An 18868-nucleotide genomic window follows, 5' to 3' on the forward strand; every position below is an offset into this window, starting at 1 on the left:
TTACATGACTATAACTAGGTAGCAGTTAAGAGAGTATACCTAACAGGAAAAACATAAAATGGCATGATAGAAAAGAAGAATAAAATATCTTCTTGACTTACTATCTTCAGTCATAGCTATCCTACAATGTTTGGAGGCAATCAGTGTTTTGTTTTTGTTTTTTTTTAAAAAAAAGGTGAAAAACATCCTTAAGATAATAATGTTCACTTATTTCCCTTTTCATAGATCCTACAGTTATATTATTTATGGTCTATTAAAAAGCCTCTTTGGAAAATTTAACTGTTCTTGAATTATTTTGCAATTATCACAGGATAATATTTTTGCCATACCTATTACTCTTAATCAGGTTTAAGCCAGTAGTTTAATTATTTATTTCAGTACTATATAAATAAAAAACGGGTGATACGTTCCTGAAACTGGATTTCAATGTAAACCAGAAAAACAAATATTACTGAATTAGAGTCAACCATCTCAGGCCTGGAAAAATAGTCCACTCTCAGTTACACTAATAATGAGACACAGGCCTGAGTAATACAAAATAGGAACATTACAGTAATTTGACTTTAGAATGTGGTCATTCTATTTGTTTTGTCTTGTTGGTATCTGTATTTAAACACAGATATCTGTTACTTTAGATATTTATTTCAAAGAAATATAAGACCATACTGTGAAGGTCTTATTCAAGATCTAAGAAACTACCCAGTTTCCCTATTCTGATATCTCTTCAAAATCTCCCTGCACCCCTCTTTATGCAAAATATATCATCTCAACACTTCCCTGTAGCAAGTCAGTCTTTCATCATTTGAATATCTAAGGTCTGCCCAACTGAGATGAAAAAAAAATGATTATTAAGATGGTAGAATGAGAGGTACCAGCTGTCAATAAAGAGAATCTAAAATATTGAGTGTAAAACTGAAACAGAGAAGCTTTAATTCAGATAATCTATTCAAGAACACATCAGACCTTAAACTATAGCTTCTAAATTCATCATAGTCGGGTTTTCATTACAATTAGATTTTATTTACATTAACTATTTAAATAATCTAACCAACTCAAGGTTTTAGTAATTTCAGAAAAGGTAGTGTGGTATGGTTGAACAAGTTTCTCATATTCACAGATATATAAAATAGCCAACTTGATTCTTATATACATAATAGGAAAATGTCATAGTCAGTCAAAAAAACTAGCATTTTGAAATTATATTTTAGAGTCTCTTACCAGACTACTTTGCTAAAGAATTATGTATCCAATGGGTGCTTATCACCTTCAAATTATGTGCATGCTACAGTATCTTCTGTGACTGCTTAAGGAGCAAGATACCTTCCTGAGGGGTGAACCCTGTGTTTCCTCAACCAGGTGAATGTCTAGACTTTCTGGGTATCTGATCCCACCTTATCAATCTGGACATAAGGTGAGACTACATACCAAAGAAAACCATTCTTGAATGAACCAATTTTAGATATTCTTTAAGCAAATTTTATAATCCATACAATGTAAATTATACTTTTATCCCTATTTTGAAACCAAATATTCTATTTATATCCATCTATAGTACATGTGACCTCCAAAACACTGAAACAAAAAACAAAAACAAACAACAACAACAAAAAAAACCCTGGCATCTCTCAAATATATTTCCCTCACATTCAATAATCCTAAAATCATTCCATTTCTTTTTTGAGCGGTCTCCTACAAAACACCTAGAATTTACAGAACTTTTTAAAAGTTTGAGTCCCTGAAGAGAAGTGGATAGAGCACTGGGCAGTTTCAGAAGACCTGCATTTTCATCATGACTTTATAATCTGGATCCAATATTGGTATCTAGTGACAAAAAGTGTCACAGAAGAGTAAGAAAGATAAATCAGCCATCCCTGAGACTAAACAATACTTGTAAGAAACAACCTTAAATTAAAATGACTTCAGCAAAGGAGAACTTTTTAACACTACGATGGAACAAAGACTGAAGGGTTTATTATTCACAGTATTCTGAATTGAAACTTAAATCATCTTTGGGTTAAATGGATAGACTGTATATCCAAACACCCTTTAAAACATTTTTGTATGGGAAAACTGGACAAGGAACTAATTAATAACATACACATGATAAGAACTGCTGATACAATTAAAGAACATTAGAAAATTTTACATACTTTATTCTTTAGTAAGAATGTTGAAACTAGAACAGAATAATACAGACCCAATAAATATTTGTTTATTATTGTCAATGCTTTACCAAAAGTCTTGATGATTAATAGATATGATGCCTTAAAAATTGAGCTACAGTCTAATTAACCTGAAATATAGTTAAAAATAGCCTTGTTCATTATGATATTAATTAAAACTTTATAGCTACAATATGTAAATTATTAGGAAAATTTAGACCACATTAATTTCTTTATTAACTCAAAATAGAAGGGTTGAAAGAACTTACTGCAACAATCATAATTGCATTATCCAAAAAGCCAAACCCTATGAAAGGTATCGCATTGTGGATGAATACTGAAAAACATCAAAAACAGAAAAATATGTTTTAAGATTTCTATAATTTTAAAATGACAAAAACAGACTATATGATTAAACTCTCATAAATAGATTTAAGTTTTGGAATTTGCTTTCCATTCCCCATAGACAAAAGATTCTGCTTCTCCTCTGTTTATATACTTGGTGGAAGATATACTGGGGAAAAAACAAAATAAAAAACACATAACATGTAAAATTAATTGTGTTAGGCTTTTGTATTTCCTAATTGGCAACGCACACACGTACAAATTACATACAGTTAATGACAGAACAAATAAATACACAAGTACCATGTTTTACCTGTTAAATTACTATTGACATCAATCTTTTTCTCTCTTAGACCTAACTACTGATACCATAAAATTGATCTCCATATTAGAAATAATAAAAAGTGTTCTGAATCAAATATCAGGGAAGCTATCTGCACTTATACTCATTAAACAATTTTTTAAACAAATGTTAGGAAAATGTGATGATCTCATCTGTCTTAGACATCTGTGTTCAAAGTCCTCTTTCCCCCCTCAACACATCAGTATCCCTGATAGCTTTCACCAACTAAAACAAACAATATTTGATTTAAATGAAAATGTAACTTGATCTCTTCCTACCAAAGGCACATCTCACCCTATTTATCTAGTACATAATCTGAATGACCTGAGAAAACAGAAGTGTAACTAGGAAGAACTAATACCTATTTAAAAAATATATTTAGCTTCATTTTTTTTCCTATTTACATCTTCAGCACATTGCAGAATGCCTAGTGCACAGTAGATGCTCAATAAACATTAGTTAAATAAGTTGAGGACAACTAATTTGGAAAGGAAGAGAATTCCAGATTAAGAGAATTGAAGGAAGACTGTGAAACAGATTAAAAGCTGGGGATAGTTAAGACTTTATTCTAGTTATTCTATAAATTTGCCAAGGTATAGTCAACATCCATTCAACTGAGGACTTTTTAAAAATAAACATCAAGGCTCTGAGTTTTATACCACATCCAAAAAATAGTCCCTTAAACCAATTCGTTATATATGTGTTCAGTGCCTTTAGATCTTTTTCCTTTTCATGCAGTTAAGTCCACAAAAAGTATAATTAAAATATAATCCATAAGTTATGAAAATTTGATACCACTTTACACCAATCAGGGAAGGCTAATAAGCAGTAAAACAAGAAACATTTCTACCCACAAGCACTGTCGAAGACTAAGATCAAGGGGGAAAATAGTATATATCCTAGGTCATTTCAGAGTTCTTCTCGTTATCATATAAGAATGTCCCAGGTAAAAAGCAGCATCTTTTAAATTATAAAGCATATTGTTTTGTTTTTTTTAAGCATATTGTTTTAAAAGCTATGAAAGATGATAAAAATCAAATGGCACATTAATGAAATGGGATTTTTTAATTAAAGAGTCTAGACTTAGTTCTTTGACTTTTTGCCTAGATCTAGCTGCTTAATGACCAGACATTCAAAATTTTATAATAATCAGCTTCTAAAACACATACAGAATTTCAAAAACATATTACAAATTTGACATGTCAAAAGAATATAATGAAATTTTTAAAATTCACCATATGAAACATTTACAGTGAAAAGAGAGCTACTTAAATGTATATCTGGAGAGAAGACTCTCCAGACATCTCAATCATCTTTGAAATGTAAATATGGCAAAGTAGCTATGAAACCTTTGGGATTACTAAACATTTTAGGGTTAATTTGATGGCATCTCTAAAACTGGCTAGTTATAAATATCTTAAAATTAGGTGTCAAGGTTATTAAACTAAGTTTAAGATTAGACTAATTGCTATCTTAGTAAAAACCTGGTCATAAAACCAAGGCATGTTGCTACACTGCTATAATAATTACCTGGCACTATAAAATATATTATGCTTTGATGTTTAGACCTAAGTAAATGTGTCCTGTAAATAAAAATTTATTTTCATTCCAAAGGAAAATTATAAGTTTCAGAAAGTCAAATAAACATGTACTGGACACTCCACAGGGCACTTGAGATACAAAGATACTTGGTTACCAGCCCTCAAGAAGTTTGGGTATGATAACACAGCCATATAAGCAGGTAATTTCAATATGACCCCCAAAATGGTAATAGCATTATACAGTGCTATGGATATTGATTGTATGAATCTAAGCTAGAAGAATAAAAAAAGATTACCTGGGAAAGAAACGTCTTAAAGAATTCTTAAACTGTTTTGATATCTCGGAAAAGTTACTTATTTCTAATACAAATTATATTCTACCTCTGAGAGTAAAAAGAACTATTAAAAAGAACTGGCTACTACATTTTAATTATATAAGTTTGCTCTCCAGCATGTAATGATATCCTACCAATTTCTTCAGTTTCCTTTGGGAAATATTATTCTCTAACTCAGTAGTTGTTAGCAAATCACATCTAATATTTAGCTTTAACTTACAACCTATTCAAATTCACCGCACCGCTAAATAATTCTCTTCTTCCATTGTCTTTATAGTAAGATCCCAAACTATTTTACATTACTTTGGTGTTAGCCCTTGAATACTTATTCCAATCGTAATAAAGAAAGCACAACAGCAGCATTGTAAAGCTCTTCTTCCTCGTGGTTTAAAATGAACTTTACTTTCCTCCTTATTACAAAGAACAAATCAGAGTATTTTCTCCACCAAAGAAAATAGCCTAGAAATTCTAGTTCTGAAATTACCCAACTTAAATCCAAACTAAACATACCCTTCTTCTTGGGAATTAAGAAAACCTCTACTATAATTCTATCTCTAGATGGTAACAATATTTAAACAATAATAGATATGGTTAACAATCTTAGAAATTCCATAATACTGTAATATGTCTTAAACCAAGTTTACAAACTTTTTGCTTCAGCATAATAAATAGGATAATCCACTCTATCTGGAATGATTTCTGTACTATTAATGAGTAACACAGTTATTTCAAGTCCAAAAGACAGATGCACAAATATTTAACAATTATAGAACCATTACCATATCTCAGCTGTCCTGGGGTGGGTGGTAGAGCTTCCAATTTTTCTGAAGGGGAAAGAAAGGGTGTGGTCAAGAATTAGTTACTATAGCATGATTTCTTTTTTATTACAATGAAGAAAATACCAGCAGAATTACAAAGTGAGAGAATAGCAGAGTTTTTCATAAATTATCTTTAGGCTAATGGACCAAAGTTATCCATACAGGAAATATTACTTGGTATAGATTAAATTACAAAGCTAGAAAACAAAACTGAGCTTTAGTTACAGGCCTACCATGGACCCTATAGCCCTGAGTAAATCATTTGCTTTTTGGTTTTTTGTAAGTCCTTGTATCTATATAATGAGGCTGTTCACGCAAACTACAGTGGAAAAAAAAATAACTTCAGAAATATAGCTACCCTTCTTTAAAATGGCAACCCTAAATGACTTAAGAAATATATACCCAAACAAACACTGATAATACTCAAGTAGACCTAGATGTCCTTTAAAAATAGGAAAATAATATTTTAAAGCAATGTATTACACCAGTAACTTCACCAGATTGTGTTATGTTCCTTAATTAATATCCCTAGATAATATACTGAATATTTTGAGTTTTGAAACCTATACTACTGGATAATTAGAATATTCTACACAATAAAATGACCCAAAAGAGTAGAGAGAGTATCATTCAACAAATAGCAATATTACTTATAATATGTCATAATAAACACAGAAAGTTTTCCCAAGTATATACATCAAAGTAAGTAACTTCAAGCGCCATCATTAAACCTAAAAATTAACAATTGTTACAAAGAATCTACCGACCTAATCTCATAACAATAAACAACTCACCATTTATAAGTAAGAGTAAACTATGGTAAAATGGCAGAGAATTCCGCCTTCTTTATCCTCACTCAATCCAACAGAAGTAACTGATAACCTACACAGAAGAACCCAAACCATGGATCGCTCTGCTCTAAAGATTTAGTACAAACAACCGAAGGGAGCAAGGAAATTCATTACAAACTGGATATATATTTTCTAAAATATTTATTTATAATCTATGACAACATAAGAACTGAAGAATTTAGTTTTTAAAAAGGAAAAAGCAAATAAATCTCCATTAATAAGTTATATAAAAAGGAGTATGATTCATATTTGTAAATGTTATTTTACTAAAAAAGCATATAGTATCATAAAGGCTTTACAATAAGAAATACGCTAAAACCTAGAGTTTAGGCAATTACTGAATTATTCAGAAAGTTCTAAGAATGCAAGTTTAAGTTTTGTTTTTCCTCTTTTAGAACGGTTAAGAAATGAAGATATCCTAAAACTTTGTAGAATTTTACATCTGCTTAGAATATACTTTCCATTCTTTGACTAGCACTGTTACTTCAAAACCTACTTTGAAAGCATGCAAATAGTTTTCCAAATTTTTAACAAGAAATATAAGATACCACTGTACTTCCACAGTTTTCTCTGGTGAAGCAAACATGCAAAAGTGGTTACATACCAGAACTATTTCCTAGTTGCATTACTCTCATCATCACTCAGTTCTGACACTGTGAGGAGAAGTCCTTGTCAGTTGACTGGAACATCCTGAAATACCTAAAAATTCAACAAGCAGGACCTTCCCAATATAATGAGAATATACAGAGTCCTTGCTTTTACTTCTTCAAATTCCTTACATATTGAGCAAAATATTTAAAATATTTTACAACTCCTAAGACAAAAGGATAAGGGCTAGGCAAATGTATAACGTGTAGCGGTAAAGAGGGAAAAAAAATCAAATAATGTAACCAATATTCCTAATCTGTCTTTCCAAGTACACATAAGGATTAAAAAATTAAAGGTAATGAAAAATAATTTTTTTTAAAGATAGAGAAAAAGAAAGAAATATAAAGTAAAGGAGACAGAGCAGGGAAGAACACCACTGGCACAGAGATTAAAGTAAAATCAAAGCACAGATTTTTGCCTCCTGCATCATAGAGAACCCAAGGAGTAATAAGAGTAAATATGAAAGGAACATTTCCTAGAAAGTGAAAGTTTTATTGGAAAGTATCTATAAAAAATTGTGAATCATAAATTGATCAGTTTGAGGATTCTGACACTATAAATTATCTTCTTTACCACATTAACTGAAAGAAAATAAAATACATATCAGAAGTTAAAGGGCTTCCCTGGTGGCGAAGTGGTTAAGAATCCGCCAGCCAATGCAGGAGACACGGGTTCGAGCCCTGGTCCGGGAAGATCCCACAGGCCGTGGAGCAACAAGCCCGTGTGCCACAACTACTGAGCCTGTGCTCTAGAGCCCGCGAGCCACAACTACTGAGCCCGCGTGCCACAACTACTGAAGCCCACGAGCCTAGAGCCCGTGCTCTGCAACGAGAGAAGCCACACAATGAGAAGCCCGCGCACAGCAACGAAGAATATCTCCCTCTCACTCCAACTAGAGACGGCTCGCGAGCAGCAACAAAGACCCAATGCAGCCAAAAATAAAACCAATAAAATAAATAAATTTTTAAAATAATTTTAAAAAAAAGAAGTTAAAAACATTAGATGTATAACACACAGCAAAACTCAATCTTGGAAAGAGCCCAAGGTTTCAGCAATCTATACAAGTTTTAAAATGTCATGGCTGCCAATTTAACCTCCCTGAAAACAGTCATAATAAACCCCAAAGTTTTATTTCCCTACATATATATCTTAACCATAAAATTTTTCTTCTGACATATGGTAAACTATGTACACTTACATGGAAATGTATTCTAATCTACTGTTTTATTAAGCAGAATTTGGAGTTAGAAAAACCAGTTCTTTCAGTTACTCTATGTGTGTATGTACGTGTTACATGCATCATAATTTCTCTCTTCTTTTCTAAATATTTTAAAATAAGATGACTATTAAGAGTGTACATCACCACACCATATTCTCTAACCATTTTTAGCTTAAGAAATCCTGGTTCTACTTCCAATACTGACTGAATAATCTTCTATCAGACCAAGCCTCCTGCACAGAAAAACTATAACTATAAATAAATATTTGAAAGCACTGGAAAATGACCAAAAGTAGGTTGATTCTGGAGAGGAATCAACACTTAGAAGAAAGAATGGAACTAAATGAGCTACCCATTTAACACAGCTTCTGGCCTAATCCACAACATGTAGACCAACTAAAACTCTTAATAAAAAAACTTCAGTCTTTCTGGCCTAAAGAAGTAGTGGGCAGATAAAAAGAAACGAAATTGAGTTATTTGTAGTGAGGTGGATGGACCTAGAGACTGTTACACAGAGTGAAGTAAGTCAGAGAAAAATAAGTATCGTATGCTAACACATACATATGGAATCTCAAAAAAAAAAAAAAAGGTTCTGAAGAACCTAGGGGCAGGAAAGGAATAAAGACACAAACGTAGAGAATGAACTTGAGGACACGGGTAGGGGGACAGGTAAGCTGGGACGAAGTGAGAGAGTGGCATGGACTTATATATACTACCAAATGTAAAATAGATAGCTAGAGGGAAGCAGCCGCATAGCACAGGGAGATCAGCTCGGTGCTCTGTGACCACCTAGAGGGGTGGGATAGGGAGGGTGGGAAGGAGGGAGACGCAAGAGGGAGGAGATATGGGGATATATGTGTATGTATGGCTAATTCACTTTGTTATAAAGCAGAAACTAACACACCATTGTAAAGCAATTGTACTCCAATAAAGATGTTAAAAAAAAAAAAAAGAAGTAGTGGGCAGGGTGCAAGGTAACCAAAGCCGCTGGAAACTGAGAGGGGAATCCTGGAAAGAATAAAGTCAGAAAGGAGGAGCCCTAAGTTCTGTATACACATTTGGTTCAAATATATAGCTGACCTGTAAACCACGCTTGTGCAGGGAAAACTCCAAAAATCTCAGTTAAAGGTAAAATAACTGAAGATTTGAGCTGCAGCCCAAGAGACAGAGTTTGCAATTTGAACCTAACAATTAACTGCATGCTAAAACAAATAAACAAAAGTCAATATTTTTCAGAAGAATGAAACACAATCCAGAGTCTCTGCAACATAATAATAGCAATGACTAGGATACAATCCAAAATTAGTTCACAAACAAACAGGAAAACCTGACCCATTTTCAGGATAAAAAACAATAGACAGAGACCAATTCAAAAGTGACTCAAATATGCATATATATGTACAACTGTATCACATTGCTGTACACCAGAAACTAACACAACATTGTAAATCAACTATACTTCAATTTTTTTTTAAAGTGACTCAAATGTTAGAAATAGCAGACAAGGAATTTAAAGTAGTAATTAAAATTATATTCGAAGATGTAAAAATAAAAATGCTCAAATAGAAATGATAAAAAACAAACTGAAGTTCCATAACTGAAATATTCAATATCTGAAATTTTAAAATTAACTGGATAGGCTTAAAAACATAATGAAAGTGACAGAAGAAGCAATTAATGAACATAATGATAGATCAGTAAAATTACCCAATCTGAAAAAGAGAATAAAAGGACTGAAAAACAGTAAACCAGAGTCTCAGGGACCTGTGGCTAAATATCAAAAGGTCAATATATGCATAACTGGAGTTCCAGAAGGTGAGGAGAAAGAAAAGGACCCAAAAATCTTTTAAAATAAATAATGGCTAAAACTTTCTCAAAGTTGAGGGGAAGACAAAAATTTCAAAAGATTCAGGAAGTTCAGTGAACCCTTAGTAGGATAAATATAAAGAAAACCAATGACAAAGAAAAAAATATATTGAAAGCAGTCAGGAAAAAAAATGACACATTAAGTAAAGGAAAACAATGATTTGAATATATGGAAAGAAAAAGAAAGCTGTCAGTCCAGTATTGCATATCCAGAAAAATATCCTTATCCTTCACGAATGAAGGCAAACTGTACCTCAGTTAAACTAAAACTATGAAAAATTGTGTTGCCAGCCAATCTGCAAAACAGGAAATGCAGAAGAAACTTCTTCAGACGGAAGGAAATACCAGTTGGAAAGTAAAATCTTCAGGGAAGAATGAAGAGCATCAGAAATGGTAAATACTGAATAAATATAAAAAACTACTTTTTTCCTTTTTCCTAGTAATTTAAGTAAACCTGATTGTCCAAAGCAAAAATTACAACACTGCCTTGTGGAGTTTATAACATATGTAGATGTAATACATATGACATCAAAGCATAAAGGATGAAGGAGGGTACAAATGGACCAATTTGGAAATATGGTTGCAATATTTCTACAATGTATATGAAGTGGTACAAGGCTCTAGGTGGTATTAGCTCTAAGCAGTCTGAAAACAGTTACGAATGCATATTTGCAATTCCTAGAGCAACCATACATATAGACAAAATGCATTAAGGACACAGTTAGAAAGCTAAATAAATAATGTGAAGGGAATTCCAAAAAATATTAAGTCAAAAGAATGCAGGAAATGAGAACAGAAGAACAAAAAACAGAGGGACAAGCAGAAACCAAATAGTAAAATAGTAAACCTACATCCAACTATATCGGTAATTACTTTCAATGTTAATGGACTAAACAATCCAATTAAAAGGCATAGATTGTCAAAATGGATAAAAAAAGTAAGACCCAACTATATGATATCTGCAAGAATTACACTTTAATAGGGTGAAAGTAAATGAATGGTACAAAATACATTATACAAACAGTAAGCTTACAAACGCTGGAGTGGCTATATTAATAACAGATAAAGTAGACTTACAGACAGTATTACCAGAACCAGGGACATTTCAAAATGGTAAGAGTCAATTCATCAAAAGGCATAATAACAATTTGTTTATGCCTAATCACAGAGCTTTAAAATGCATGATGCAGACTTCCCTGGTGGCGTAATGGTTAAGAATCCACCTGCCAATGCAGGGGACACAGGTTCAATCCCTGGTCTGGAAAGATCCCACATGCTGTGGAGCAACTAAGCCCATGAGCCACAACTACTGAGCCTATGTGCTGCAACTACTGAAGCCCGCGAGCTCTAGGGCCCGCGTGCCACAACTACTGAGCCTGCATGCTGCAACTACTGAAGCCTGTGCCCCTAGAGCCCGTGCTCCGCAACAGGAGAAGCTGCTGCAATGAGAAGCCGGTGCACTGCAATGAAGAGTAGTCCCTGCTGGCAGCAACTAGAGAAAGCCTATGCGCAGCAACGAAGACCCAGTGCAACCAAAATAAAAAGAAAAACAAACAAAAACCAAAATGCATGATGCAAAATATGACAGAATTAAAGGGAAAATAAACATTTTCACAATCACACTTGGAGATACAAAAGCTTCTCTCTCAGTAACTGATAGAACACTAGGGGAAAATAGCAGTAAAAAACACATTATCTGAACACTACCAACCACCTTGATTCAACTGATATTTAAACATTTACACTCAACAACTACAGAATGCATATTCTTTTCAATTGTAGATGGCACATTCATCAAGATAGACCATATGCTGATCCACAAAACAAGTGTTAATAAATTAATGATTAAAGTTGTAAAGAATATGTTCTCTGACCAAAATGGAACCCATAACAATAAGATATCTAGGAAAAAAAATTAGAAATTAAATAACATCTTCTAAATACATGGGCCAAAGAAGAAGTCAAAAAGGAAATTAGAAAATAGTTTTCAAACTGAATCACAATGAAAATACAGCATATCAAAATTTGTCAAAACAGCTAAACGAATGCTTAGAGGGAAACTTCTAGTTTTAAGTACTAATATTAAAAATAAAGGGCTAAAATGAATAACCTATGGCACTATCTTAAGAAGCTACGAAAAAGAGAACAAGGGAAGCCAAAAGTAAGTAGCAGAAAGAAGGAAATAATAACAAAAAGAGCTGAAATCAATGAAATAAAAAACAAACAATAAAGGAAATAGACAAAGACTAAAGTTGGTTCTTTGAAAAGATCAACAAAATTTAAAAACCCTTAGGTACACCAATCAAGAAAGAGAGAACACATATTACTAATATGTTACTAATGAAACAGGGGACGTCACTACATATCCTACAGACATTAAAATGAGAATATTACAAATAACTTTATGCCAACATATTCAACAACTTAGATGAAATGAACAAATTCCTTGAAAAATACAACTTACTAAAACTGATATAAGATGAAACAAAAATCTGAACCGTTCTATTTAGTAGCAAAATCAAATTTGTTACCAAGCACCTTTCCATAACATTCACACTAAAAAACCTTCTAGGCCCAGATGGTTTCACTAATGAGTTTTATCAAATATTAATGAAGAGCAAACACAAACCCTAGACAAACTTATAATCTCTTTCAGAAAAACAGAAAATGAGGAAATACTTCCCAACTCATTTTATGAGGCCAGAATAGTCCTAAATATAAAATCTAACCAAGAGGGCTTCCCTGGTGGCGCAGTGGTTGAGAGTCCGCCTGCTGATGCAGGGGACAAGGGTTCGTGCCCCAGTCCGGGAAGATCCCACATGCCGTGGATAGGCTGGGCCCATGAGCCATGGCCGCTGAGCCTGCGCGTCCGGAGCCTGTGCTCCACAACGGGAGAGGCCACAACAGTGAGAGGCCCGCGTACCACAAAAAAACAAAACAAAACAAAAAAATCTAACCAAGAAATTACAAAAAAGAGAAAACTATAGACCAATATCCCTCATGAACACAGTCAGAAAAAATTTTAATGTAATGATAACTGTTCTGCTTTCCCAAAGTGTGTTTATTCACAATAGTGGCAAAAAATAACTAACATCCAGACTTCCTTACGTTTTTCCCTTTCTGATATTTCTCATTGTTTGAAGGAGAAATTGTGCTTAATAGGGTTCCATGTTTAGAAACATACAAATTAGGAAAATTATCTGTATGTGTCTATGAGATAGTATTTACAAATAAATTTTTTTTTCTTTTGATTTCACAGTTAAAAGTCTTTGCTGGAGGGACAGTAAATAAGACAGTTCTTGCAAACTGCTAATTTATACCATACCAAATCAAATAAAAATTATTTTAAGCGGGACTATCTCTCCTTCTGATCTGTCCTTGAGAACATAAATATATTCAATTATTGTATAGACAAATCTTTTCCGAATTAAAAAGCACTTAAGATATTCATTACAAATCCTGAAAACATAAGAAAGTACTTTCCATGTTTAAATATAAAAATTTTCAATGCTTTCAACATTTTGTTTTGCTTCAGTAACCCAGGAAGATTAGAGAAAACAGTTTAAAACATTTAAAGCAATTTTACTTTTATTAAATGAAATTCTAATTTTTTAGAATGTACAAAGAATGAGGTATTCCAGTTAGTTTTCTAGTTAACTAAAGCAACCAGAGAACTGATGTAGCTTATAAAATACTGTTACTACCTAAGTAATATTGAATTCTTTAAAAAGAAATACTTCTTTGATGAACCGGAATATTATAGTGCATCAGAATCATCATTTTAATGCTCAATTATTATCTATTTAGGAGATATAAAACTGAGGGTCACTGTCACATAAAAACCAGAAGAGAGAACAAAACACAAGTTAAGGCTTTTTTCTCCTATTTCAGGAATAAAAATATATTTAATCCAGCAGCTTTTTATATTTTATTATATAAATATATAAGTATATAATATTTGTTTTATACTATATTCACTTAAAAAGGGGGTAAGTTGGATTAGGAAGAGAAAGACAAAGGGAGAAATGAGAAACAGAGCAAGGTAAGAAAAACAGATGAGGAACAAATGTAGAGATTTTTTTAAAAATGGAGGGAGAGAGAGAGTTTTTGAAGGGAGCCTCAGAGAAGGCCACACAAGAAAGAGACTTCCTAGATCTGGGCAAATGAGTTGGTGGGACATGGTTTTTTTCAGTCCCGCTACTGTATTTCTTTGTTGATTAGTCATCAGGTAGTCTAAACTTGACACCTTTGGATCAGACTCCACTGTGCACACAGATACCTCCTAATATATACACACTGCTAAGCACTATGGAAAAACCAGATGAACAGATATTATCTCCAGCTATGCCAGGGGTTCCCAGGCTTTGCTGTAGGACACAGATCTAAAGGTTTCCAAATCCCCAGGCCATGTTCTAAAAGCTTATTTTAAAATAAATTCCTTACCATTGTTTATCATTGTCTTTTTTTTTTTTAAACTTAAAATGGCATCTGGTGAGAAAGGAAATTAGCTAACTGTAGGCTCTAATTTAAGCTGAATTCCAATCAGATTTTTTTTTCCTGTGGTGAAAAATAAACAATAATAATTTTTTTATTGGTAAGATTAAGAAGCAGTTTTTCCCAAGACATACATTTGGGACAGTATTCCTACAATCAAGCCTATACTACACTATTTCAATGACCTCTAATCATAGAAGAACAAATATCACCATTTTAAACCTCACATTTGTTTTATTTATTTATTATTTTTAAAAATTTTTATTTTTTATTTTTTGGCTGCACTGGGTCTTCTTTGCTGCGCGTGGGCCTTCTCCAGTTGCGGCAAGCGGGGCATACTCTCCGTTGCGGTGTGTGGACTTCTCATTGCGGTGGCTTCTCTTTTTGCGGAGCACGGGCTCTAGGTGCGCGGGTTTCAGTAGTTGTGGCGCGTGGGCTTCAGTAGCTGTGGCACGCAGGCTCTAGAGCGCAGGCTCAGTAGTTGTGGCGCACGGGCTCAGTTGCTCCACGGCATGTGGGATCTTCCCGGACCAGGGCTCAAACCTGTGTCCCCTGCACTGGCAGGCAGATTCTTAACCACTGTGCCACCAGGGAAGCCCCTCACATTTGTTTTAATCCTGGAAAATTCCTACTAGGTTTTACCAAAATGTCTTAGAATCCTTCATAACTAAAATGTAACATATATTCAAATACTTTTATCAGTGCTATAAACATACTAAAATTTACCTTTTATATTAATGCTTAGAATAAAGTAGGAAAGTTCTTTTAAATTGTGCTTTTCAGGAATATACAACATGCAAGTTTTAGAATAGAACCACTGGGAATAGAACAACTACCTGTAACCTGGCCATAAAATGCCTTGTGCCTTTGTGCTTTTCAGTCAAAATTGATTGTTATATCAATTTGGATATAACAAAGATTGGGATTGACATATATACACTGATATGTATAAAATAGATAACTTACAAAAACCTGCTGTATAGCACAGGGAACTCCACTTTGCTGTACAGCAGAAACTAACACAACATTGTAAAACAACTATACCCCAATAAAAAAATAAAATTAAAAAAAAATGAAATGAAGACACCAAAAGAACCCCCAAATACTGTACAGCCTCCATTAATAAAAAAAAAAAAAACATAGGAATTTACTGCAAACATCTTACATTAAATAAGCCATATTTACATACACACGTATATAATTCACACATAAATATTTATTTATTCATATTACATATATGAAAAGGATGATGATGTTGAGTTTTTTAACTTAAGAGCGATTTTTAAGTAAAAATTAGAAAACATTTAACATACTGAATTCCTTTGGTTTATCTAAATGAATAAGTTACACTTTTCAACTAAGAGGGTTATATACCTTTATTGTAGAAAGTTAATGAGACTCAGAAAAACAAACCAAAAAAAAACTTCAAACTACCTATAATTTATCAGAAATAAACATTTTGATGTATTATCCTTCAATCTTTTTTCTATAGAGAGGTATACAGAAAATTGTGTTCTGCCATTTTCACAAAGCACTATGTGGTGAATATTTCCCCCTTAAATTTTTTAAGGCAATAATTGTATTGGTGGTATTTTATTTCATAATATGATACATAGTAGTTTAATCCCCTATGACTAGATATTTATTCTTTATTCTTTTTCACATTTATAAATAACACTCATACAAACATGTACCTAAATCTTTTTATGTTCCCCTGAAAGTTCTTTATGGTAGATTCTTAAGTGGCATTACTGAGTCCAAAAAAAAGGGCATATATTTAAGGATTTTTAAAATTTTGCAAAATTTCTCTCAGAAAAAGTATGCTAAATTACTCCCATCTTGCTACATTTTTATTTTTTTATTGTTATACTATATTAAAAATATTCTCATGTTTTCGGAATATAGGTAAAATGTCATTAAAACAAAATCCTTGAAAGAAATTTCCAGGTCCCAATCAATTGCCAAGTTATTTTAAGTGGCAAAAGATTCCAATACAACAAATAGGCAGGACAGGTCAAAGGAGTTTATTACTATATTTCCCCTTAAAAATAATTTTTAAAAAATCTTCAGTCCAATATAGACAAGTGGTTTTAAAATATCTTTTAGGATAAACTAAGCCTAGTGTATTTCTTTTCTAAATAAGTTACTGTACTAAGAAATATATCCTAAATTGAAAATCAAGGGCTTCCCTGGTGGCACAGTGGTTGAGAATCTGCCTGCTAATGCAGGGGACATGGGTTCGAGCCCTGGTCTGGGAAGATCTCACATGCCACGGAGCAACTAGGCCCGTGAGCCACAACTACTGAGCCTGCGCGTCTGGAGCCTGTGCTCCACAACAAGAGAGGCCACGACAGTGAGAGTCCCGCGCACCGTGATGAAGAGTGGCCCCCGCTTGCTACAACTAAAGAAAGCCCTCACACAGAAACGAAAGACCCAACACAGACAAAAATAAATAAATAAATAAATAAATTAAAGTACCCTTAATTTAAAGAAAAAAGAAAATCAAAATACTTCAATAGAAGAAAGTAAGTGGGACACCTACACTTCATTTTAGCCTCCGCTATAAAACAAAACGTGTTTACAAAGGTGGTGCTGGAAAACAAAACTACCCCCCCTTGATATAGTGAGTTCTATAACATTATGTAATAAAAATTATAATTTTTTGGGAACTATACTCAGTATTTTAACCTATAAGGGAAAAGAATCTGAAAAAGAATAGATGTATACATATGTATAAATGAATCACTTTGCTGTACACCTCAAACTAACACAACATTGTAAATCAACTATACTTCAATTTTTAAAATAAATAAATACTTTTTTAAAAACTATGATCTGTCATTTTCATTGTTAAACCTTCCATTAAATTTAACCATACTTTACAAGTATAAATACAAACTTGAAACAAAAGAAAAGCTAAAGAACAAAAAGAAAGGTCTTGGTTTCCAATATGCTTTCACAGCAACGATAATTCTAAATGTGGTAACTTATTTCAGTCTATTATCATGGACATAAACATCAATATAAGATCACAAATCAAGGGAAAAATTCAGAATCATTTATAATAGACAGCAAGAAAAGTATGGAAGCCAACATCACCCTGAGATGACATAAAAGGAACAGTTTAATGCACGCACTATTCCTTTAATTACAAATAACTCAATACCCTTGAAGTGTCCCGTGATGCAGTTTCTGATCATTTGACCACCTAGTATTTGTTCTAAGCCCCACCCCAGAATCTTCCCTGAGAAAGGAGAGGAAGTAGCTTTGGCAACACAAATCACAATTTGACCTAAAAAGAGATTTATGAAAAGAACAGAGAGGAACTGCTGCATTTAAACAACAGTTTGGGGGATTACAGGTTTCAATTACCCATATTTCTAAATAGATAACTGCTTAGACTTTTAACAGAACCAAGAGTTTGAACGGGTAAAGTTAAATTTACAATAAATATATAACACATTAAAGAAAACAAACTTAAAATGCAAACCATGCTGTATGAAAAATAATTTAAGCAAAGTAAATCATATTAAATGCCAAAAAACTCAAACATGCACCAAAAAGGGTTTATAAAGCTACAAGGCAATATTTTTTAAAAGAAACAAATTAATATGAATAAGTAATATACTTATAAACACTGACATTCCAATTGAAAAATGAAACACTTTAGAAATGGAAAACTTTTTAATTTAGTAAATTTCAATTAACAGGTCTTGTCTTTTAAAATGACTATTAATTATAAAAGGACTTTTAAATTATTTTTTAAATACATGCCTTAGCTAAGACCAAAAAAAAGTATTTGAGTATGATTTTGTAATTTTATTTAGCATTTAAAAGTTTACTGCAACTTGTACATTATTTAGTAAAGAAATTTTTACTTAGATCATGCAATACTGTCACCTCACTAACCTTCAGGAGAAGGTAACATGCAGCCTGGGGCTTCAATGCAACCTAGACTGGGATCCAGTTTACTTAAGGGCAGCTAACCAATTCCTGGTCTGAGGCAGTCCAGTGGTATAACAGTTGAGGACAGGAGTTGGCCAGTAGTAATGATGAGGAAGGTGATAGTACCCAATTATTCATCACCTTTATTAACCTCATTAAAGTAGTAACCTGTTAATTATTTAACTCTGGCTTAAGAAATAGTAAATACTAGATGTACAGTAATTTATTTCTCTTATGTCTGTCATCTCATGGAGTTTTTTTTTTTTTTTAGGGTAATCAAACATACTATTGATTTGTGGTT

At 32.8% G+C, this 18868-nt stretch overlaps 1 protein-coding gene across 1 annotated transcript in view; it reads right to left on the bottom strand.

Annotated features, from left to right (window-relative positions):
• Positions 1–18868, bottom strand: part of TMEM65 (transmembrane protein 65) — a 47036-nt gene that overhangs the window by 9785 nt on the left and 18383 nt on the right. Inside the window, exons 3-4 of the mRNA XM_082858569.1 lie at positions 5506–5550; positions 2432–2499 (exon numbers count right to left, since the gene is read on the bottom strand). Of these exons, the coding sequence (XP_082714695.1) occupies positions 2432–2499; positions 5506–5550 (113 nt within the window). The remainder of the gene's footprint in view (positions 1–2431; positions 2500–5505; positions 5551–18868) is intronic.

The sequence above is a fragment of the Leucopleurus acutus genome (assembly GCF_964270905.1).
Source record: "Leucopleurus acutus genome assembly, chromosome: 17".
In the NCBI taxonomy this organism is placed as follows: Eukaryota; Metazoa; Chordata; class Mammalia; order Artiodactyla; family Delphinidae; genus Leucopleurus; species Leucopleurus acutus.